Genomic DNA, 16,588 nt, shown 5'->3' on the forward strand with positions numbered 1-16,588 from the left:
CGACTGACAAGCGACGACATAAGCACTGATGAACTATTCAGCAACCTGCAACTTAGAGGCCGTGCATGCACCGGCATACCAGTAGTTCGGACTCATTTCAGGTATGAGCAGACGGGATGCCGGGGGTCGAGGCAGCGTTGCCCACCGCCCGACCACAAAAACCCCATCGCGCGATTCAGATGCCAATACTACATCAACCTGGGCCTGTCAGTGTCGCTATGCAGGTTGTTCGCATTATTACATAAGTTGAGTATCAGCGCCAGGCCTGTGCAAACGCCGCGCAACACCTCAATCGCTGTTTCAACTTGCAGCTCGCGGCCTCAAATTCACGCGCCCTTCCAACCAACCGCAAATGCGATCCCTTGCTCTTAAGCGGCCCTGCATCGGGCGCAGCGCCGCGGCTGCACGTGGGCGTGTGGCGCGGGCTGTTCGCATCCAGGCGGTCCACGCCACCTCCCCCAGCAGCTCACCCCAGCGGCCGCTGGATGTGGTGGTTGTGGGCGCGGGCATCGGCGGCTTGGTGACCGCCTCAGCGCTGCTGGAGGCAGGGGCCAGGTGGGGGCAGCCGGCTTGTGGGGGTGGGGGTGGGGTGGGGGGAAGCGGGAGGGATCGGGGAGTGAGCGTGCGTTGGAGGAGGTGGGCCGTAGTGCCAGCGCTGCACTACTCCTGCGTGCTGCCTCCAGCATGGAGCATGTGCCGAAGCGAGGAAGCGTGTCGCACGCCCCGGCGCCCGCTTGATCCGCTTGCTCACGTGGCGTGGTGCGTGCACGGGCACTTGCAAGCACAGGCGCCGTTATGGGCAGAGCTGCCGCCGTGATGACCTGCCCAGGGATCGATCGGACGCGCGCGCGCGCAAGCAGCAGGACACGCAACCCACCCTCCCTCCCTAGCTGCATTTGTCGCATGCATGCTCTGCCCTCCTGCCCGCCTGCTGCCAGGGTGCGTGTGTACGAGGCTCGCTCGCTGGAGCAGGCGCTGGACGGGCCCGGCGGCATCCAGGTGCAGGTGAGCGCTTGCAGAGGTGGGTGGGTGGGTGGGCCGGCGGCATCCAGGTGCAGGTGATGAGCGCTTGCAGCAGAGGTAGGTATGTGTGTGTGAGTATGTGTGGGGGGCGTGGGGGGATTGTGAATACCAGCCCAAACAGCCCAAACTAAATCGAATCAAGCTAAAACGAGCGGAGCACAGGTAGAGGCGTTAGTGGGGGGGGGGGGGAAGTCTGTGCCCTAGCCCAAACAAGTAGGTCCCAGTATTCAAAGGAAGGGGGTGAGGGGTCGTCAGGGTGCGCACTGTGAGGGGTCGTCAGGGTGCGCTCTGTGAGGGGTCGTCACGGTGCGCTCTGTGAGGGGTCGTCAGGGTGCGCTCTGTGAGGGTCGTCACGGTGCGCTCTGTGAGGGGTAAGGGGACGGGAAATGGGGCGGAGTGGAAGCGGAATGGGGAATGGAGCGCACGCAGGGGAGGTGACACGTGACTGGTGGTGGCCTGCGCTGCGTGGGCTGCCGTGCCGCGTGGAGGGCAGGGCGGTGGGGCAGACCCACACACACACTCAGATGTATGCGCGGGGCAGCCGGGCGCGCTCTGAGGGTTGGGCTGGGGCAGTAGGGCGCCCCCAGCCCGCAGGTGCTCCGACCCGACCTGCGACCTCCCACCCTGTCCCTGCCACCCTGTCCCTCCCTCCCTCCCCCTCTCCCCTGCCTACGGTTTCACTTCTTAAATAATCATGAATGCAATCCCCCTCCCTCCCCCTCCCACATCAGGCCAACGGCGAGAAGGTCATGCGCCTGCTGGCCTCGCCCTGGCCCACACCCACCGCCCCCTCCTCCGCCGCCTGCAGCCCCCCCAGCAGCCTGTCGGACGCGCTGTACGCGGTGGGGGGCCCGGTCATGTCGGGCGGCTTCCGCAGCGACCGCGGCGACTACCTGTACTACGCCGCGGTGGACTCCACGGGTGCGTGCGGGGCTAGGGGTGGAGTGGGGTGGGGTGGGGTGGGGTGGGGTGGGGTGGGGTGGGGTGGGGTGAGTGAGTGGGTGGGAAGCACTGGGAGTGCATGGGAGCCCGGCCCTGAGCAGCAGGGCGGGGTGGGTGGCAGGGCGGGACAGGCGGTAGGGCGGCACCTCTGTGCACCGCCCCTGCGGCGAACACGCCACAGCACACACGCACACGCCAACACGGCTAACTGCTTGCTGTCGCGTTTCGCACGCACGCCCCTTTCTCCTGGTGCTTTCCACACACTAACGTCATGCGTAGTTGCACACTCGCACGCATTCAACCTCACCAACCCCGCCCCATCCCCCTACACACACACACACGCACACAGGCCTGAAGGACGTCCGCTCCAACGGTCTGGGCATCTCGCGCCGCAGCCTGCAGAACATCCTGCACGCCGCGCTGCCCGCCGGCACCGTACACTTCGGCCGCCCGCTGCGGCGCTTCCAGGCGCCGCCGGCGGGGCAGGCGGGCGCAGTCAAGGTGCGTGAGGGGCGGGTGGGGTGTGAGGGGTGGTGGGGCATGAGGGGTGCGGGCGTGAGGGGTGCGGGCGGGGCGGGGGCGCGGGCGGGAGCTTTTGGGGGGAGGGTTGTTTTCACCTTCCCCAATATACGAGCAGGGTCTTGGGCGTGATGAGTGGACATGATGGCAGCTGCCGGGTGCAGAGGGGAGGGCTGCGGGGCAAAGCGGCGTTGGGGCCCATTGGGGCACTGGTCGGGTCACGCTGCGCCCGCCACCCAATCTGCGACCACTTCCCTGCCCGCCCACCTGCCCACCTGCCCACCTGCCCACCTGCCCACCTGCCCCCACGCATGCAGCTTGAGTTTGAGGACGGGGCGGTGGAGAGCTGCGACGTGCTCATTGGCGTCGACGGCATCCGCTCCAAGGTGCGGGGGCTGCGCCTGCTGTGCCTGCTGTTCCCCCACCCATGCTGCCTCCTTGAGCGCCGGTCCCAGCCTCCGGAATGCTGCACTCCTCTTGCTGCAACAGCAACACCGCTCCCCCCACTTCCTTAGCTAGTCATGAATGAAACCCCCGGCTCAGCTGGCCCGCCGCCTCCTCCCCTGCGTTTACAGATCCGGGCGCAGGTGCGCCAGGAGGCGGCCGCCGCCGCCGCCGCCACCGCGGGCGATGCTGCTACTGCCGCTGCTGCTGCTGCTGCCGCCGCGCCTGAGAAGCTGCGCTACAGCGGCACGGTGTGTTGGCGCGGCCGCCTGCCCATGAGCCGCGTGGGCGGGGGCGCGGAATGGCTGGCCAAGGTGAGGGGGGGAAACGGGGTGGGGTGGGGCGCGGTGGGGGTGGGGGTGGGGTTAGCCGGTCGTGGCACACGCACACGGTGGCGGGAGTGGCCTCAGCCGAACACGTAGGTCGGGAGCGCAGACGGCGTCGGTTGGCGGCGGCAGTGGCCCTGGCTTGTTCATGTGAAGCGGGCCAGCCGCCAACCTTGCTGCGGCGAAGTAAAGGAGCGAGGGACCAAGTCAATCAGGACGGACTGGTTCGGGGCGGACGGCACGGCCGGCGGCGGCAGTGACCCTGGCGTGCTGGTGAGGCGGGCCAGCCGCCAACGTTGCTGCGGCTCAGTGAGGGAGGTTGTTTGTAGGCCGCCTCCGACCTCTTTGACCTGCCGCGACCTCATATTGCGGTATGCCGTAAATTGATGCCGTAAATTGCGACGACTACCTTGTGTGTCCGTGTTTGTGTGATTGTGTGATTGTGCCCCTGGCGCCCCTGCCCTGCCTTGCCCCTGCCCCTGCCCTTCCCTCGCAGCAAGTGAACGGCGACACGTGGGCCGAGTACTGGGGCGCGGGCATTCGCTTCGGCTTCTTCAACGTGGGCAGCGAGGTGAGGCCGCAGGCAGGCGGGGCAGGCGGTGGGTGAGGGCGGTGGGGGATGGTGGATGATGGTGCGGCCGTATTGTGTGGGGTTTGGGTCAGGTGTCGGGGCCTCAGGGGAACGGGGACCTGCGGGCATCGTGGGGCGAGCAGCGCCCTCGGCCTCACCCCCCGACGATGTGGCTGGTAGGAGCGGGGTCCAGAGGGAGCGCGCATTGTCTGACTGCCCGCGTAGTACCTTGTCCAGCCCCACTGAAAACAAACATGCACGCGTACACACATGCATGTACGCGCACTTGCGCATCGGCATGCAAAGTGTCGACCCGTTCCCCCTGTTCTTTCCTAGTACGCAGCCACACACAAACACACGCACAACCCCTGTTCGCAGGTGGCTCGGGACACCTTCGCACCGGGCGGCCTGCGTTTGGAGGGCGAGCCCCAGATCGCCTGGTGGGTGGGTGGTGCGGGTGGGGTGGGTGGGTGGGCGTGCGCCTGACACACGAGCACGCATGCATGTGTGTGTATGTGTGTGTGTGTGTGCGCGTGTGCGTGTGCGTGTGCGTGTGTGTGTGCGTGTGCGTGTGCGTGTGCGTGTGCGTGTGCGCGCGCGTGTGTGTGTGTGTGTGTGTGTGTGTGTGTGTGTGTGTGTGTGTGTGTGTGTGTGTGTGTGTGTATGTGTTTGCATGCAAGGTGTGTACGCGCCCCTCGATTGCGCGTCTTGCGGCAGGCCGTTTGCTGATGTGTGGAAGTGCCGCCCTCACTCCCACATGGACGTCAGCACTGCATCCTGGTGAATACATCAATTCCATCTTTGCATGTATGGACGGCTACCCCACGGCCCACTTTGCAGGTATGCGTTTGACAACCGGCCTGAGGACTGGGCTCCGGAGCCGGGTGCGGACGAGGTGGCCCGCCTGGCGGACATGTTCAAGGACTTCGCCGCGCCGGTGCCCCAGATCATCGCGGCACTGGAGCCGGTGAGGCTGGGGGGGGGGGCTTGGGGGGCTGGGGGGCTGGGGAGTGAGAGGGGTTGCGTGGCGTGGTGAGCATGTGGTGCAATTGAAGTGTGTGCTGTGGAGTGGCACGTGCCAGCCGCCGGGACAGCCGCTCAGCCGCGCCACCGCCACCACTCCTCGCTCGCCACGACCTCTCCTCACCCCACCTGTCATCCGCGCCCTGTGACGTCCCGCCCCACCTCCCCACCACCCCAACGGCCCATCTCGCTCCCTCCCCACCCACCCCTCGGCCTCCCGCTCAGTCCGCGGTGTCGTACGGCCGCATCTACGACCAGCTGCCCCGCGCGGCGCCGTGGGCGTCGGGGCGGGTGACGCTGCTGGGAGACGCCGCACACGCCATGCTGCCCACCCTGGGCCAGGTGCGTCTGTGTGTATGTGTGGGTATGTGTGTGTGGGGGGGGAGGGCATTGCAAGTTTCTGGGACCATGCACCATGCCTGCACCCACCCGTCGAACTCCCAACATGCCACACACACACACACACACACACACACACACACACGCACACACACATACACACACACACTTACACTCACACTTGATTACACCTACATACACAGGGTGGCTGCATGGCCATTGAGGACAGTCTGGAGTTGGTGAATGAGCTTATGGCGGCGGCGGCGGCTGTGGGCGGGGGCGAGGGCGAGGGCGGCGTGCAGACGGACGCGGCGGCGGCGGCGGCGCTGGAGGCGGCGCTGCGCCGGTACGAGGCCTCCCGCGCGCCCCGGACCGGCCGTGTGGCGGAGCAGTCCTCCCAGGTGTGTATACACGTGTGTGCGTGTGTATGCCTGTGTGTTTACGTGTGTGTGTGTGTGTGTGTGTGTGATTGCGTATGTCTGTGTTTACACGTGTGTGTATGTGGTTGCAAATGTGCACAAGACTTGCAGTTCCCGCTCCTGCGCCCGGAGAACCATGCCAGCTTTGCCTCCGCCATACTCTCAGTACACACGCACATCATGTCTGGCCTCCCGGACATCGGTTCTTTTCTCACTTCTCTCGGTGTGACTGCCCAGCTCCGCCTCTCCGTGTGCGCTGCTGCCGCCCGCCCGCCCGCACCCGCCCCCCCCGCATCAGGTGGCGGAGTTGGCCATGGCCGACAAGCCTTTCACCGTGTGGCTGCGCAACACCATCTACCGCCTCACGCCCAAGTGGGCAGGAGACAAACAGTTCGAGTACCTGTTCCAGGTGCGTGCGGCTGGGTGGAGTGTGTGTGTGTGTGTGTGTGTGCGTGTGTATGTGTGTATGTGTGTGCAAGTATGTGTGTGTGTGTGTGTGTGTGTGGTGTGCGGTGTGTGGTGTGCGGTGTGCGGTGTGCGGGCACGGCGCGGCCCGGCCGCTGCAGGCCTGTGTGACAGGGGGCGGGTCGGCGTGCACGCCTCAAGCAACAGTCTCGCGTGGGCGCACGCACGTGCGGACGTGTGGCTTGGCCCTCCACCGCCGCCTGCTGTGCTGTGTTGCGCTGTGCTGCGCTGTGCGGTGTTGTGCAGGACTACGTGCCAGCCTGGAAGGAAGGCGTGCGGCAGGGTCGGCAGTTCGGGGCCGCCAGCTCCTCCGCGCCTGCGGCACAGAAGGTGGGCGCGGCCTGAGCGCGCTCTGCAGGGCAGGGCCGCAGGGGCCTCGAGCGAGCAACGTAGTCGCCCTGCTGCTGCGGGCGGGGCGGGGGCAGGTCGCCTGGCGGCAGGAGCGCGGGGCGGGTCGCCAGGCTGCTGCTGCGGGCGTGTCACGGAGGCGTGCGTGCCCATACCACTGAGGGTCTTGAGCCGAGAGCAAGCTGCCGGGGGCCTCCGGCCTGTGCTATGGTCCTTGTGGCATATCTTGGGACTGGGGCGTCCTGATGGGTTGCTGCATAGACGACGCGCATTGCGTGCAGCACGACGGCGGTGGGTCTGTGGACAAGGTTTTCGTCTTTTGCACTGCATTTAGGTAAAGATACGCTCGAGCCGTTTCGCAGCCCATTCATTTGGCGGGCGTATTGTGAGGCAGCGGGCGAAGGGATTATTTTTGAGCAGCCTCGGTGGGGCTGTGACGCTGTGTAGTGGAGCGCGGCAATGAGCGGGTTGAGCTTGGGTATGAGCCTGTATGAGCGAGTGTCTAGTGCAACGCATTCCATTTGAACACACGGTAGCTCGCATGCGAACTGAAAGTAGAGCAAGGCAACCAGGCGAACATGAGCGCTTTGGGACGCAAGCCGCTGGTCCATTGGGATGCATGGGATGCACATGGGGTTGCAAAGTAGAGCAAGGCAACCAGGCGACATAAGCTGATAAGCGCTTTGGGACCCAAGCCGCTGATCCAATGAGGTGCATGGGATAGATAGTGGTGGGGCAGATGTATGGCTGCCTGCTTGGTTCCACAGTATTACCGTATTGGCAGGGGATTATTTAGGCGTACCGTACTACATTAGGGCCCCGTCCTGTGCTCGTGTGAGCTGCGCTCGGCGAATAAGGACACGCAACGATTGTAATATCAGCAGGGGAGTTTCTAGGGACGGAATCAATGTCGCCACACTGCCATGCACGCATACAGGCAGGCACGCGTCAGTCCGTCACTGCTGCAGGTACACGCACAGCCGCGTGTCATCTGCCACATTGCACACCACCCAACGCACGGACAAACCTAAACCAACACACACGCACACAGGACCTTGCGCTTTGTATTACGTGTGCTCGTTAACACACACTCGTGTCTTGCGTGCTAGCCTCTCTTACAGCTGTGAGTGGGCCCGAAACCCGGCCGCTGCAGCCTGCTACCAACCTCTCGAGGCTGGCGTAAGCGCCCTACGCATGCAAAGCGTGGCTGGCTTGCCGTGTTCATAGGGCGTCTTCGAAGTCAGACGTAGAAAGCAGCATGGAAACACACACGTCAAAACAAAACCCGACGTATCCGCAGCTCACACGCGCCGTCCTGCCAACCTCTGACCAGTACCTGCTCTCTCAGCAGCGCAAAATCACCCTTGACAGCCAGGAACCCTGACCAAGCGGGCGAAAAATACGTCTAGCCACCGCACTATCTAGGCCAGAGAAACTTCCTCGCCGAATCAAAGTAAGGATCCCGCATGCTGACAGAAGCATGCGGGCATCCCGCTAAGTAGGCCGCAAATACACAACATGAAAGCACGAAACATGGCCGCTTCATGTAGCCATAATGAGCTGCTTCTGTTTAAGGACAAGCAAGCTTGTCTGTCTCTCACGTCTCTTAACATTATGTCTAGCGGGCTCGGTGCGTCTGCATCCTGATGTGCGCCCTCGCGACTCTCCTGCTGGCTAGCCGCCCTTAGCCGTGTCCTAGCACGCTCCATGGCCGGCAGTCACCACAGTCTCAGAGCTTCATGATGGCATGCTTGTAATACCGCGACACGTTGCACGCGACGTGTGGCACCCTGTTGTGGCACCCTGCGAATCGCCCACCTTCATTAGTCATCACCTCCGTCCGTTGGGCATGCGACACGCATGTGCCCTTGCCCCCAACCGCCAACGCATACGATGAAGGCTACGACCACATTTCTTTCAGCAGCGGCCACGACAGCAGGCATGCCTTTTCGCACTCTAAAGTCCAGCAGCCCACAGATAGTGGGAAGCTGTGACGAGTTGCACGCTGCTCTACTAGTAATTAGGCACGCAGGCCGCAGCCGCCTCAGATATGCAGCCGGCGGGGCACACTACCACAGCATTTAATTTACTGCATTAGTTTCCGTTGCTGCCCCCGCATGCAGCTTGGAGCAGCTAATGCATTCCCAAAGGTCACATGCATCCGACACACAGACACCCTGGTGCCGTAGGCGCAGCCTCCAAACCCCACTTGCAGCACGTGCTCCCTCAGTCTCAGTCCTCAATGCACATGCCAGTATGCCCGCTACTCAGTCTCAGTCCTCAATGCACATGCCAGTATGCCGCCGCCACTCAGTCTCAATCCTCAATTCACATGCTAGTATGCCGCCGCCACTCAGTCTCAGTCCTCAATGCACATGCCAGTATGCCGCCGCCACTCAGTCTCAGTCCTCAATGCACATGCCAGTATGGCGCCGCCACTCAGTCTCAGTCCTAAATGCACATGCCAGTATGCCGCCGGCACTTGCCACAAATGGTGATGGCCATTGCCACACACCAGCGCCGCTGCCGCTGGTCATATGCGCACCGTGTACAAGATGATGACATTTGTGAAGTGTTTCACGCGTACACCCCAATGAAACTCGCAAACTTCGACTGCCTCGCCGCCATGCTGGGACCTGTAAAGCTACGGCCGTAAAACTGCTCCAGGTTGTTCAGCGCGGCGTTGTTGAGGGCCCAAACCTGGGACAGGCTTGCCGGGAAGAGGTCAGCGGGTGGGTACTCGCTGACCTTCGCTCCAACCTCCGCTTGAAGCGGCTCCAGCGGGTGGTCTGGCACCCGGCTCATGCCGTTAGCGTTCCTGTGCGGAACGTTTTCCTGCCCCGCCCTGATCCCAGCCAGCATGGCCTCGACGCTCACCAGCTTAGACTTGACCACCGCCATGTCCGACTTGACCACCGACATGTCGGCCTCGACGCTCGCCAGCTTGGACTTGACCTCCGCCACGTCGGCGGTGAGCAAGTCCACTTTGCCGCCCACACCCTCGCCTGCAGACGTTGGTGGGCAGCCGCCAAGGGAATACACTGTAACTTTGGCTTGTCAATTGAAAGGCGCCAGCGCGCCTCATGACAACCGGGGCCGGGCAATGCTTGGTAGCCCACACATATGCTACTTTGCGGCACTAGCTACTTGCCGCCAGGCGGACTCGTGCTTTGCGTCGAGCGCCTGCGGATTGCCGATATGCACGCACACTGGCGCACCGCACACAGCTAGCTGGCCAGGGTGCTAGGGTACACGGGCCGCCAGGACGGATGCATCGGGGTGCCGCGCTCCAGGGCTTGCGTCAACAGCTGCTGCCGGCGGCTGCTTACCCGCGGATCCGTTAAGCAGGCTTGCTGCCCTGTGTACGACGCAGACGGCCTCTCCCAGCTCGGGATCCGAGACCAGAGAGCCCGCCACTGCGGCGGAGCAGAAGGCGCAAAGGGGATGGCACAAGCGTGGGGGAACATCCAGCAGGTCACCATGAGTGCCCTGACCAATGCCTCCTGCCTAGGACATATGCATGCCAAGTTTTAAGGAATGTGGACCTCGACCCGGAGTCCTGGGCTTCATCGCCGGGCGCGAACGGCATTCGGTTCAGCGATCGGTGCGCTTTCGGTTTTAGCTGCGTTCCAACAGGCCATTCTAGTGCCCCCATCCCCAAAACTTACCTGCCGACACGTGGAGCTGCGCGTTGTAGCGCGAGCGTGCACCGATGTCCGCTTTGCTCAAGATCGGACCTTCTCCAGGTGCGATGAGCCGGGCGCTCATGTTGCTTACAGAGGGCATCGCCGGCACCGTGTTGGTCGCCATGAGCAGCTTGGTCGTGTGAAAGGCAAGTTGAATGTATTTGAACTTGGCGCTTCAATAATAGGGTTGTGAGACGTTGTTGAAGGATCTTGTATACATAAAAGCTTCTGCATAAGAAGAAAGATTACGCAGGCTGCCAAAAAGCCTTTGCCATCGCCATGGGAGCCCCCAAACCGGCTGTCACCCCACTGTCCCCGTCCAACCTGGCCCCAAGCCTGTCAAGGGGAGTCCTTACACACCGCTTCGTACACACTGCTTTGTATCAGGCGTGTGAACGTGTGTGTCCTCGCTATGAACCTGCTCGCAGTCGTCCCGCTGCCAGCCTGCCAGCTGCGAGCTCAGCGAATCACAACAGGCGCGTCCACCAATGTCATCACATCTTCATCCATGCGACCTACCTGGGCCTAACTGGACGCTCGCCATCCACGCCCGTCGCTGCCCTACAAAGAAAGCGCTCCCCAGGAAACACAGTCATCACGGTCAGAAAAGGTTCAAGCGAGGGCCAGCATCCACAAACGATTCAACCGGCACAAAGCACATGGTCCAACACGGCTGCGAAACCTGTGCCGCACGCATTCCCGCCCTGCTGCGCAGTGTGCCCCAATCACCACACACGTGATCCGCCGATGCATACGTACCCCATGCCTCACGTGCTCAAGCAAACGTTGTTTAACAGCAACAAGCATCGCACCATGTACCGGTATCGTAGCTTTAAAGGAGCCCAATCGTGATGAACATGTGAAGTCATCGAGGTTGCAGGGTGGGGCCGCTGGTGGTTATCAACCTGCCTTTTGATGACTCATCACCTTGCCATCCAGCTGTTCCGGCCTGATCAAGAAGGCTAAAATGCAAGTCCACCATCGATACCATCAGTAAACAGCAGTGATGCAGCGTCCCGCTACACACATTCGCCAAGCCCCACAGTGAATTCATGAATACAGCGTGCTTTGACCTCGCGCGTTCCCTTTCTCGAATGTTGCTCGCGCTACGGCACTCACGCTCTCACGCACACCGCGGCTGGCAGCTACTCACGGCGTCACTGACGCTGCACGTGTGCAGCCACATACACAAACACGTGCCGCCATCAGCAGTGCCCAGCTGCGCAGCCAGGTGCAGGGCCGCCCATTGCAAGAGACACAAACACATCCGCACACAATCACACACGCACACGCGCCACCCAAAACTGTTAGTCCTGCCTCTCCTCCTCCTCATCATCATCACTGACCAGGTCGATGACCACCGGCCCCCCGACAGCGACCAGTCCCGGCGGCGGCGGTGCAGCCGCCGAAACAAACCCAGTTGCCGGGTCTGCCCCAGCCGCAGACCAGACCACTGCGCGTTCGGCATCCCTGCTGGTGCCGGCTCTGCCGGCCATCGCCGCCCCGTCGCCGCCGCTCCTGCTGCCGCCCGCACCTCTAACCGCCGCCGCCGCCAGCAGCATGTCTGTCTGGCGGCACAGCCTTAGCACCTCCTCCGCCCGAGCACATGCGGCCGCCGCCAGCGCCGCAGCCGATTCCACCTTCTGCTTGAGGCCGCTGCTGGCGCTACCGCTGGGGCCATGACCGTCCCCATTCGCGCTAGCTGCGACTGCTACTGCTGCGGCTGCTGCTGCCGCCGTGCTGCTGCCATTCGCTCTTGATGCTACAGCTGTTGCAGGTGCAGGTGGCCCCGCTGAAGCGCTGTTGCAACCAGCAACTGCGGCCGGCTGTGGAGCTGCTTCTACCCGGCCGTTGGCAGTAGCAGTTGCAGTGCGTTCCGCTGTTGCTGCGGCCCCTGCAGCAGCCATTCTGTCAGTGCCGCCAATGGGTTCTGCCGCTACTGCGTGGGGTGCTGCGGCCGTAAAGGCGGCAGTTGCAGGTACAGCTGTAGCAGGAGGAATGACACCGTGAGCTGTGACGGCGCGAGACACAGCTGTGTCAGCGGCATCGTCACCCGCCGCCTCCAGCGGGACCGTCAACGCCACGGTCTCCACAACAGTGTCCGCACCGCCTGGCTCCTCCGCTGCCGGCTGGTCCTGTTGCGGAGGCGGCGCCGTCGTCCGACCACGTAGCCCGGAAGCATGGCGCTCGAGGGCCGGGGCGGCTGCCGTGACCGCTGTCACCCCTCCTGCGGGTGCGCCAGCTGGGCCTTGTGCGCAGTCCGCAGCGCTTGTTGCGCCGCCGGGTGGCGGCAGCGCTGGAGGGCTGCGCACATGCGGTGGGACATGGCCAGCGGCGGCGCCGCCACCGGCGGCTGGAGCGGCGGCGCCAACGCCGGGCGCAGCTGCGGCCTGTGACAGGGACCCCGACACCGCGCCCGGCGGCGGCAGTGGTGACGGTGTAGCTGCGGCAGTAGTGCCGCCGGAGGGACCGGCGCTAGCAACCAGTATGGGGTCGGCCAAAGCCGCCGCCGCGGCGGAGGTGCCCACAGCAGCAGCGGCCGCCGCGGCTGCCGCTACCGCCGCTGCCGCTGAGGTGCCGGCCAGCTGCTGCGACAGCGCCTGTGTTGGCCCCGCAGCGTCCGGCTGCTGCTGCTGCTGCTGCTGCTGCTGTTGCTGTTGGCGGGGGCGTGGGCGCCTGCTGCGCTTGTGCCGCTGCCTGGCTCGCGCCGCCGCCGCGCCGTCGCTGTGGTCATCGCCGGACGCCGCCGCCGCCGCCGCCGCCCCGGGCTCGACGTAGCGGTACTCGTAGAAGGGTCGCTTCAGCGCTGGGCCCTTGCGCCGCTTCAGCCGCCGCGGCGGCGGAGCCTCCGCCTCCGCGTGCGGCTGCTGCGACAGCACTTGCGACGAGTGGCCCGCCGCCGTGTGTTCGGCACTGGCTGCCGCTGCAGGTGCTGCTTCCTCCGCAGCTGCTCCCTCCGGCTGCTCGGATGCGCTGTCGTCGTCCCAGCGGCGGTGCTTCTGCCCGGCTTGCCGCTCCGGCCGGGACGACCGGCGGCGCTGCTCCTGCTGCTGCTGCTGCTGCTGCTGCTGGTCAGGCCCGCCAGGCGACAGGGAGACAGTGCTTTCAGTCACCTCTTGTGTACCCTCAGAGCCACGGTCCGGGTCCCGGTCCCGGTCCTGCCCAGAGCCACGCGCCTCGTGCGCTTCCCCCTCGTCATCGGACCGCCAGTGCCCCCTCCGGCCACGTCCACGTCCCCGTCCCCGGCCGCGGCCCCTGCCCCGGCCCCGACCCCGGCCGCGGCCGCGGCCGCGTGGGGCCCAGCGCTCCCCCGCCTCCCGCCCCTTCACCCCATCAACATCGTCACCTCTCCCGCTGCTGCGTGAGCGCCTGCTGTCGCTGCCCGTGCCCTGGCTGCCTTCCCGGCCACTCCCAGAGTCCTCGCTCCGCGACCCGCCGTCACCCTGGCCCCGGCCCCGGCCCCAGCGCCGCGCGCCGCCTGGCTGTTGCTTGCCCGCATGCGGCGACACAGCGGCCCCGTGCTGGTGGCCCTGGCCCCCGCGGCCACACTGCCGGCCGCGCTGCTCCTGTTCAGGGCCGCTGAGTGCCGCCGCGGGGTCTAGCGGCGGCGCGCATGGGTCATCGGCGGCCGCGGCGTGCCGCTCCTGCCGCCGCCGCGCCCTTTGCATGTCCGTGTCCCAGGCCCGCGGCGAGGCCAGCCGCAGCACCAGGCAGTCCATGTTGTAGACCGACCAGCCCAGCAACTGGAGCGTGCAGGGGCGTGTGGGCGCGTGAGTACGGTTGGCCAAGCGTCGGTACAAAGGATGCTTGAGGAGGCAGGCAGGCAGAAGAAGAGCGTGAAGAAGCAATTTAGGCAGTGGCGATGCAAGGCAGGCGTGTTGCAGTCTTACTGTGCCTAGGCCCCGCACGCCGCCGCCGCCATCCCTCGTCACCGCACTCACCACGAAGCCGGCGAAGCGCGCGCACACCGTCCCCAGCCCCAACAGCAGCACCCGCGGCCCGCCCTCCGGACCGGCGCCGCTGCCGCGGCCGCCACAAGCAGCCGGCACTGCGCCGGCAAGCGCCAGCGCCTCAGGCGGCTCTGCTGCTGCCACCGCCGCCGCCGCCTCCTGCAGGTCGCCTGCCGCCCCCTTGAGGTTCCTAGTGGTCTGCGCCTGTGGAAGCTGCGCCACTTGCGCGTTTGTCCCGGGGTTGGCCGGGGCCGTCGCCGGCGCCGGGGCCGGGGCCGGGGCCGTGGGCATGGGCATGGGCGTGGGCGTGGGCGTGGGCGGCGCTGCGGCGAACACCAGCGCGGCGTCGGCCGCTGCCGCCGGCCCTTGGGGCGCTGGCGAGTGCGCATCCCTCGGTTGCGGCTGCAGCTGCTGTTGCAACGGGACATCCGACTGCGCGGATGCACAGCCGCCGTTCTCCTCGGGCCCTCCCGCCTGGGGCCGCTGCATTGGGCCCGCCGCATCCGCGCCCCCATCCACGACAACGGCACAAGACCCCACGGCAGCCGCCGCGGCTTCCGCACACTCCACTTCGACAGTGGCAGCACCTGCGGCTGCGGCCTGGGCAGCTCCTGCTGTCGACCACACAGGTGCCCGCAGTGACTCCGCCTTCGCATCGCAGTCAGGCAAGGGCGCCTCCGCGGGTCGCACGGGAGCAGCCGTGAGTCCGCCGGCTCCCCCGCCATCTCCCACGACGCCCTCGCAGTGACCGGCGCAGTGCCCACAGCCGCCAGAGCCGGGCACGGCCTCGCACGCCCGGGCTGGCGTGGCTGCGCCGCCGCCGCCAGCCCTGGCCCTGGCCCCGGGGCCCATGAGGCGGCCGCCGCCGCCGCCACCACCACCACCACAACCACCACCACCACCACCGCTCCCTTCGCGCAGCAGGCGCATGTAGATGTAGCGGCCGCTGTCCGCCACGCCGCCGCCCAGCTGTGCCTGCTCGCCCCGGCCTCGACCCCGGCCTCTCCCACGGCCGCCGCCGCCGACGCCCCTGCCGCCCAGCCCGCCGCCAACCCCGCCGCCGGCGCTGCTGCTACAGCCGGCGACGCCCAGCGCGGCGCAGTGCTGGCGCAGCAGCCGCTCCATGAGGCGGCGGTAGCGCCGCGCCGCCGCCTCCGCCACCCTGGCGCTGACGTCAGCGGCCGCGCCGTCCTTGCCCGCCGCGCCCACGGACAGCCGCGGCTTGAGCAGGCCGTCCACCTCCAGCACCAGCGGCACGAAGCCGCCGCCAGCCGCCGCCGCCAGCCGCGCGTGCGGCGGCAGCTGCGCCACCGGCAGCAGCAGCGAGTCCATGCCGGGCTGTAGCAGGGAGCCCGGCGGCGCCAGCACCGGCTCCGGCGCGGCGGCGCCGACGTGGCCGCCGTCATCCGAGCAAGAGTCAGACTGATCGGTGCTTTCATCACTGCCGTCGCCGTCGCTGTCGGTGCTGGTGCGGCTACGGCCGCTACGCCCGCCGCCGCTGCTCCGCTCACCGTCGCTCCCGCTCCCGCTTCCGCTGGTGGCGGACGGCGAGGAGGAGAGGCTGGCGCTCTGGTAGTCGGCGGCCCAGGCGGGCGCGTTGCGGCGCCGCTTGGCCCTGCGGCGTGTGCCGAGCTGTGTGACGTCCAGGCGGCGGCTCAGGCGCCTGGTCCAAGTGTCATCACTGTTTCCCCGGCCGCTGCCCCGCCCGTCCTCGGAGCCCGAGTCTGAGCCTGAGCGGCTGCAGCTGCTGCTGCAAGGGCCGCTGCCGCTGGCGCCGCGCTTGTTCCCCGCCGTTAGCTCGTAGGAGGACTCACTGGCATGCTGCTGGTGATGTATCTGGTTTTGAGAGCCAGGTGTGGTGCGCTTGCGCTGCTGCGGGGCCGGCGGCGGGTGGTCGGTGCGCCGCGGCCTGCCACGCCCCCGTTTGACCACTGGGGTGCTAAACGCGTTTGTGGGAGCCGCGCCATCTGTGTTGTGGCTTGGCTCCGTGCTTCGCCCCAGCGCTGCCTCGGTCTTGGCGGCCAGCTGCCTTACAAAGCTAGGCATATGGAAGCAGCCGAAAGGCAGAGCTCCAGCTCCCGCTGCGGCTGTGGCTGTTGTCGCTGTTGTGGCTGGGGCGCAGGAGCTCGGTGGGGTCTGCCAACCCAGCGTGGCGCCCTCCTCGACGGCAGCGAACAACGCCGCATCCGCCTCCGCGCAAAGCTCCAGTTGCAGCATGTTGCTGTTGGTCAGCCTTCAAAGCTGGGGCTCGACTGTGCCAAGACCCAGAAGCAGTGCGCATGCCGGGTGTCGGTCCGTAACGGACGGACCAGCAGAAGCGTTTAAATATCTTGTCGACACAGTCAGAATCATGTTAGGTAGCTGCAAAAGTGTTCGTGGCTGCTCACAGTTAGACCACGCGAATAAGGACAAGCTTGTTTACACAACCGTCTCGAGGAAACGTGATAAGACAACATCACCATCATTTATTACAGTATGGTGGTCTGTCTAGTGCGAAGCAGTAGTAAAGGATGCAATTGTGAAATTGCGATGG

The 16,588-nt window shown here is 65.7% G+C and overlaps 3 protein-coding genes across 3 annotated transcripts; 1 reads left to right on the forward strand and 2 right to left on the reverse strand.

Annotated features, from left to right (window-relative positions):
* Positions 1 to 10: 10 nt before the first annotated feature.
* CHLRE_12g493700v5 (uncharacterized protein) lies at positions 11 to 7,172 on the forward strand. Its single transcript, XM_043067962.1, has 13 exons — positions 11 to 555; positions 939 to 1,005; positions 1,755 to 1,944; positions 2,315 to 2,466; positions 2,802 to 2,870; positions 3,060 to 3,242; positions 3,751 to 3,825; positions 4,204 to 4,265; positions 4,666 to 4,792; positions 5,074 to 5,190; positions 5,391 to 5,588; positions 5,905 to 6,015; positions 6,318 to 7,172. Exons 1-13 carry the CDS (start codon positions 353 to 355, stop codon positions 6,414 to 6,416), a joined length of 1,653 nt encoding a protein of 550 aa, XP_042917946.1. The 5' UTR covers positions 11 to 352; the 3' UTR covers positions 6,417 to 7,172.
* A 4-nt stretch (positions 7,173 to 7,176) lies between these two features.
* On the reverse strand, positions 7,177 to 10,250 carry CHLRE_12g493650v5 (uncharacterized protein). Its single transcript, XM_043067961.1, has 3 exons — positions 10,088 to 10,250; positions 9,749 to 9,835; positions 7,177 to 9,424 (listed from the first exon to the last, which is right to left on the reverse strand). Exons 1-3 carry the CDS (start codon positions 10,185 to 10,187, stop codon positions 8,997 to 8,999), a joined length of 615 nt encoding a protein of 204 aa, XP_042917947.1. The 5' UTR covers positions 10,188 to 10,250; the 3' UTR covers positions 7,177 to 8,996.
* A 54-nt stretch (positions 10,251 to 10,304) lies between these two features.
* CHLRE_12g493600v5 (uncharacterized protein) lies at positions 10,305 to 16,520 on the reverse strand. The gene is made up of 2 exons (XM_043067960.1): positions 14,047 to 16,520; positions 10,305 to 13,848 (listed from the first exon to the last, which is right to left on the reverse strand). Exons 1-2 carry the CDS (start codon positions 16,270 to 16,272, stop codon positions 11,413 to 11,415), a joined length of 4,662 nt encoding a protein of 1,553 aa, XP_042917948.1. The 5' UTR covers positions 16,273 to 16,520; the 3' UTR covers positions 10,305 to 11,412.
* Between the last annotated feature and the right edge of the window lie 68 nt (positions 16,521 to 16,588).

This window comes from Chlamydomonas reinhardtii, chromosome 12 (genome assembly GCF_000002595.2).
Source record: "Chlamydomonas reinhardtii strain CC-503 cw92 mt+ chromosome 12, whole genome shotgun sequence".
Taxonomy (NCBI): domain Eukaryota; kingdom Viridiplantae; phylum Chlorophyta; class Chlorophyceae; order Chlamydomonadales; family Chlamydomonadaceae; genus Chlamydomonas; species Chlamydomonas reinhardtii.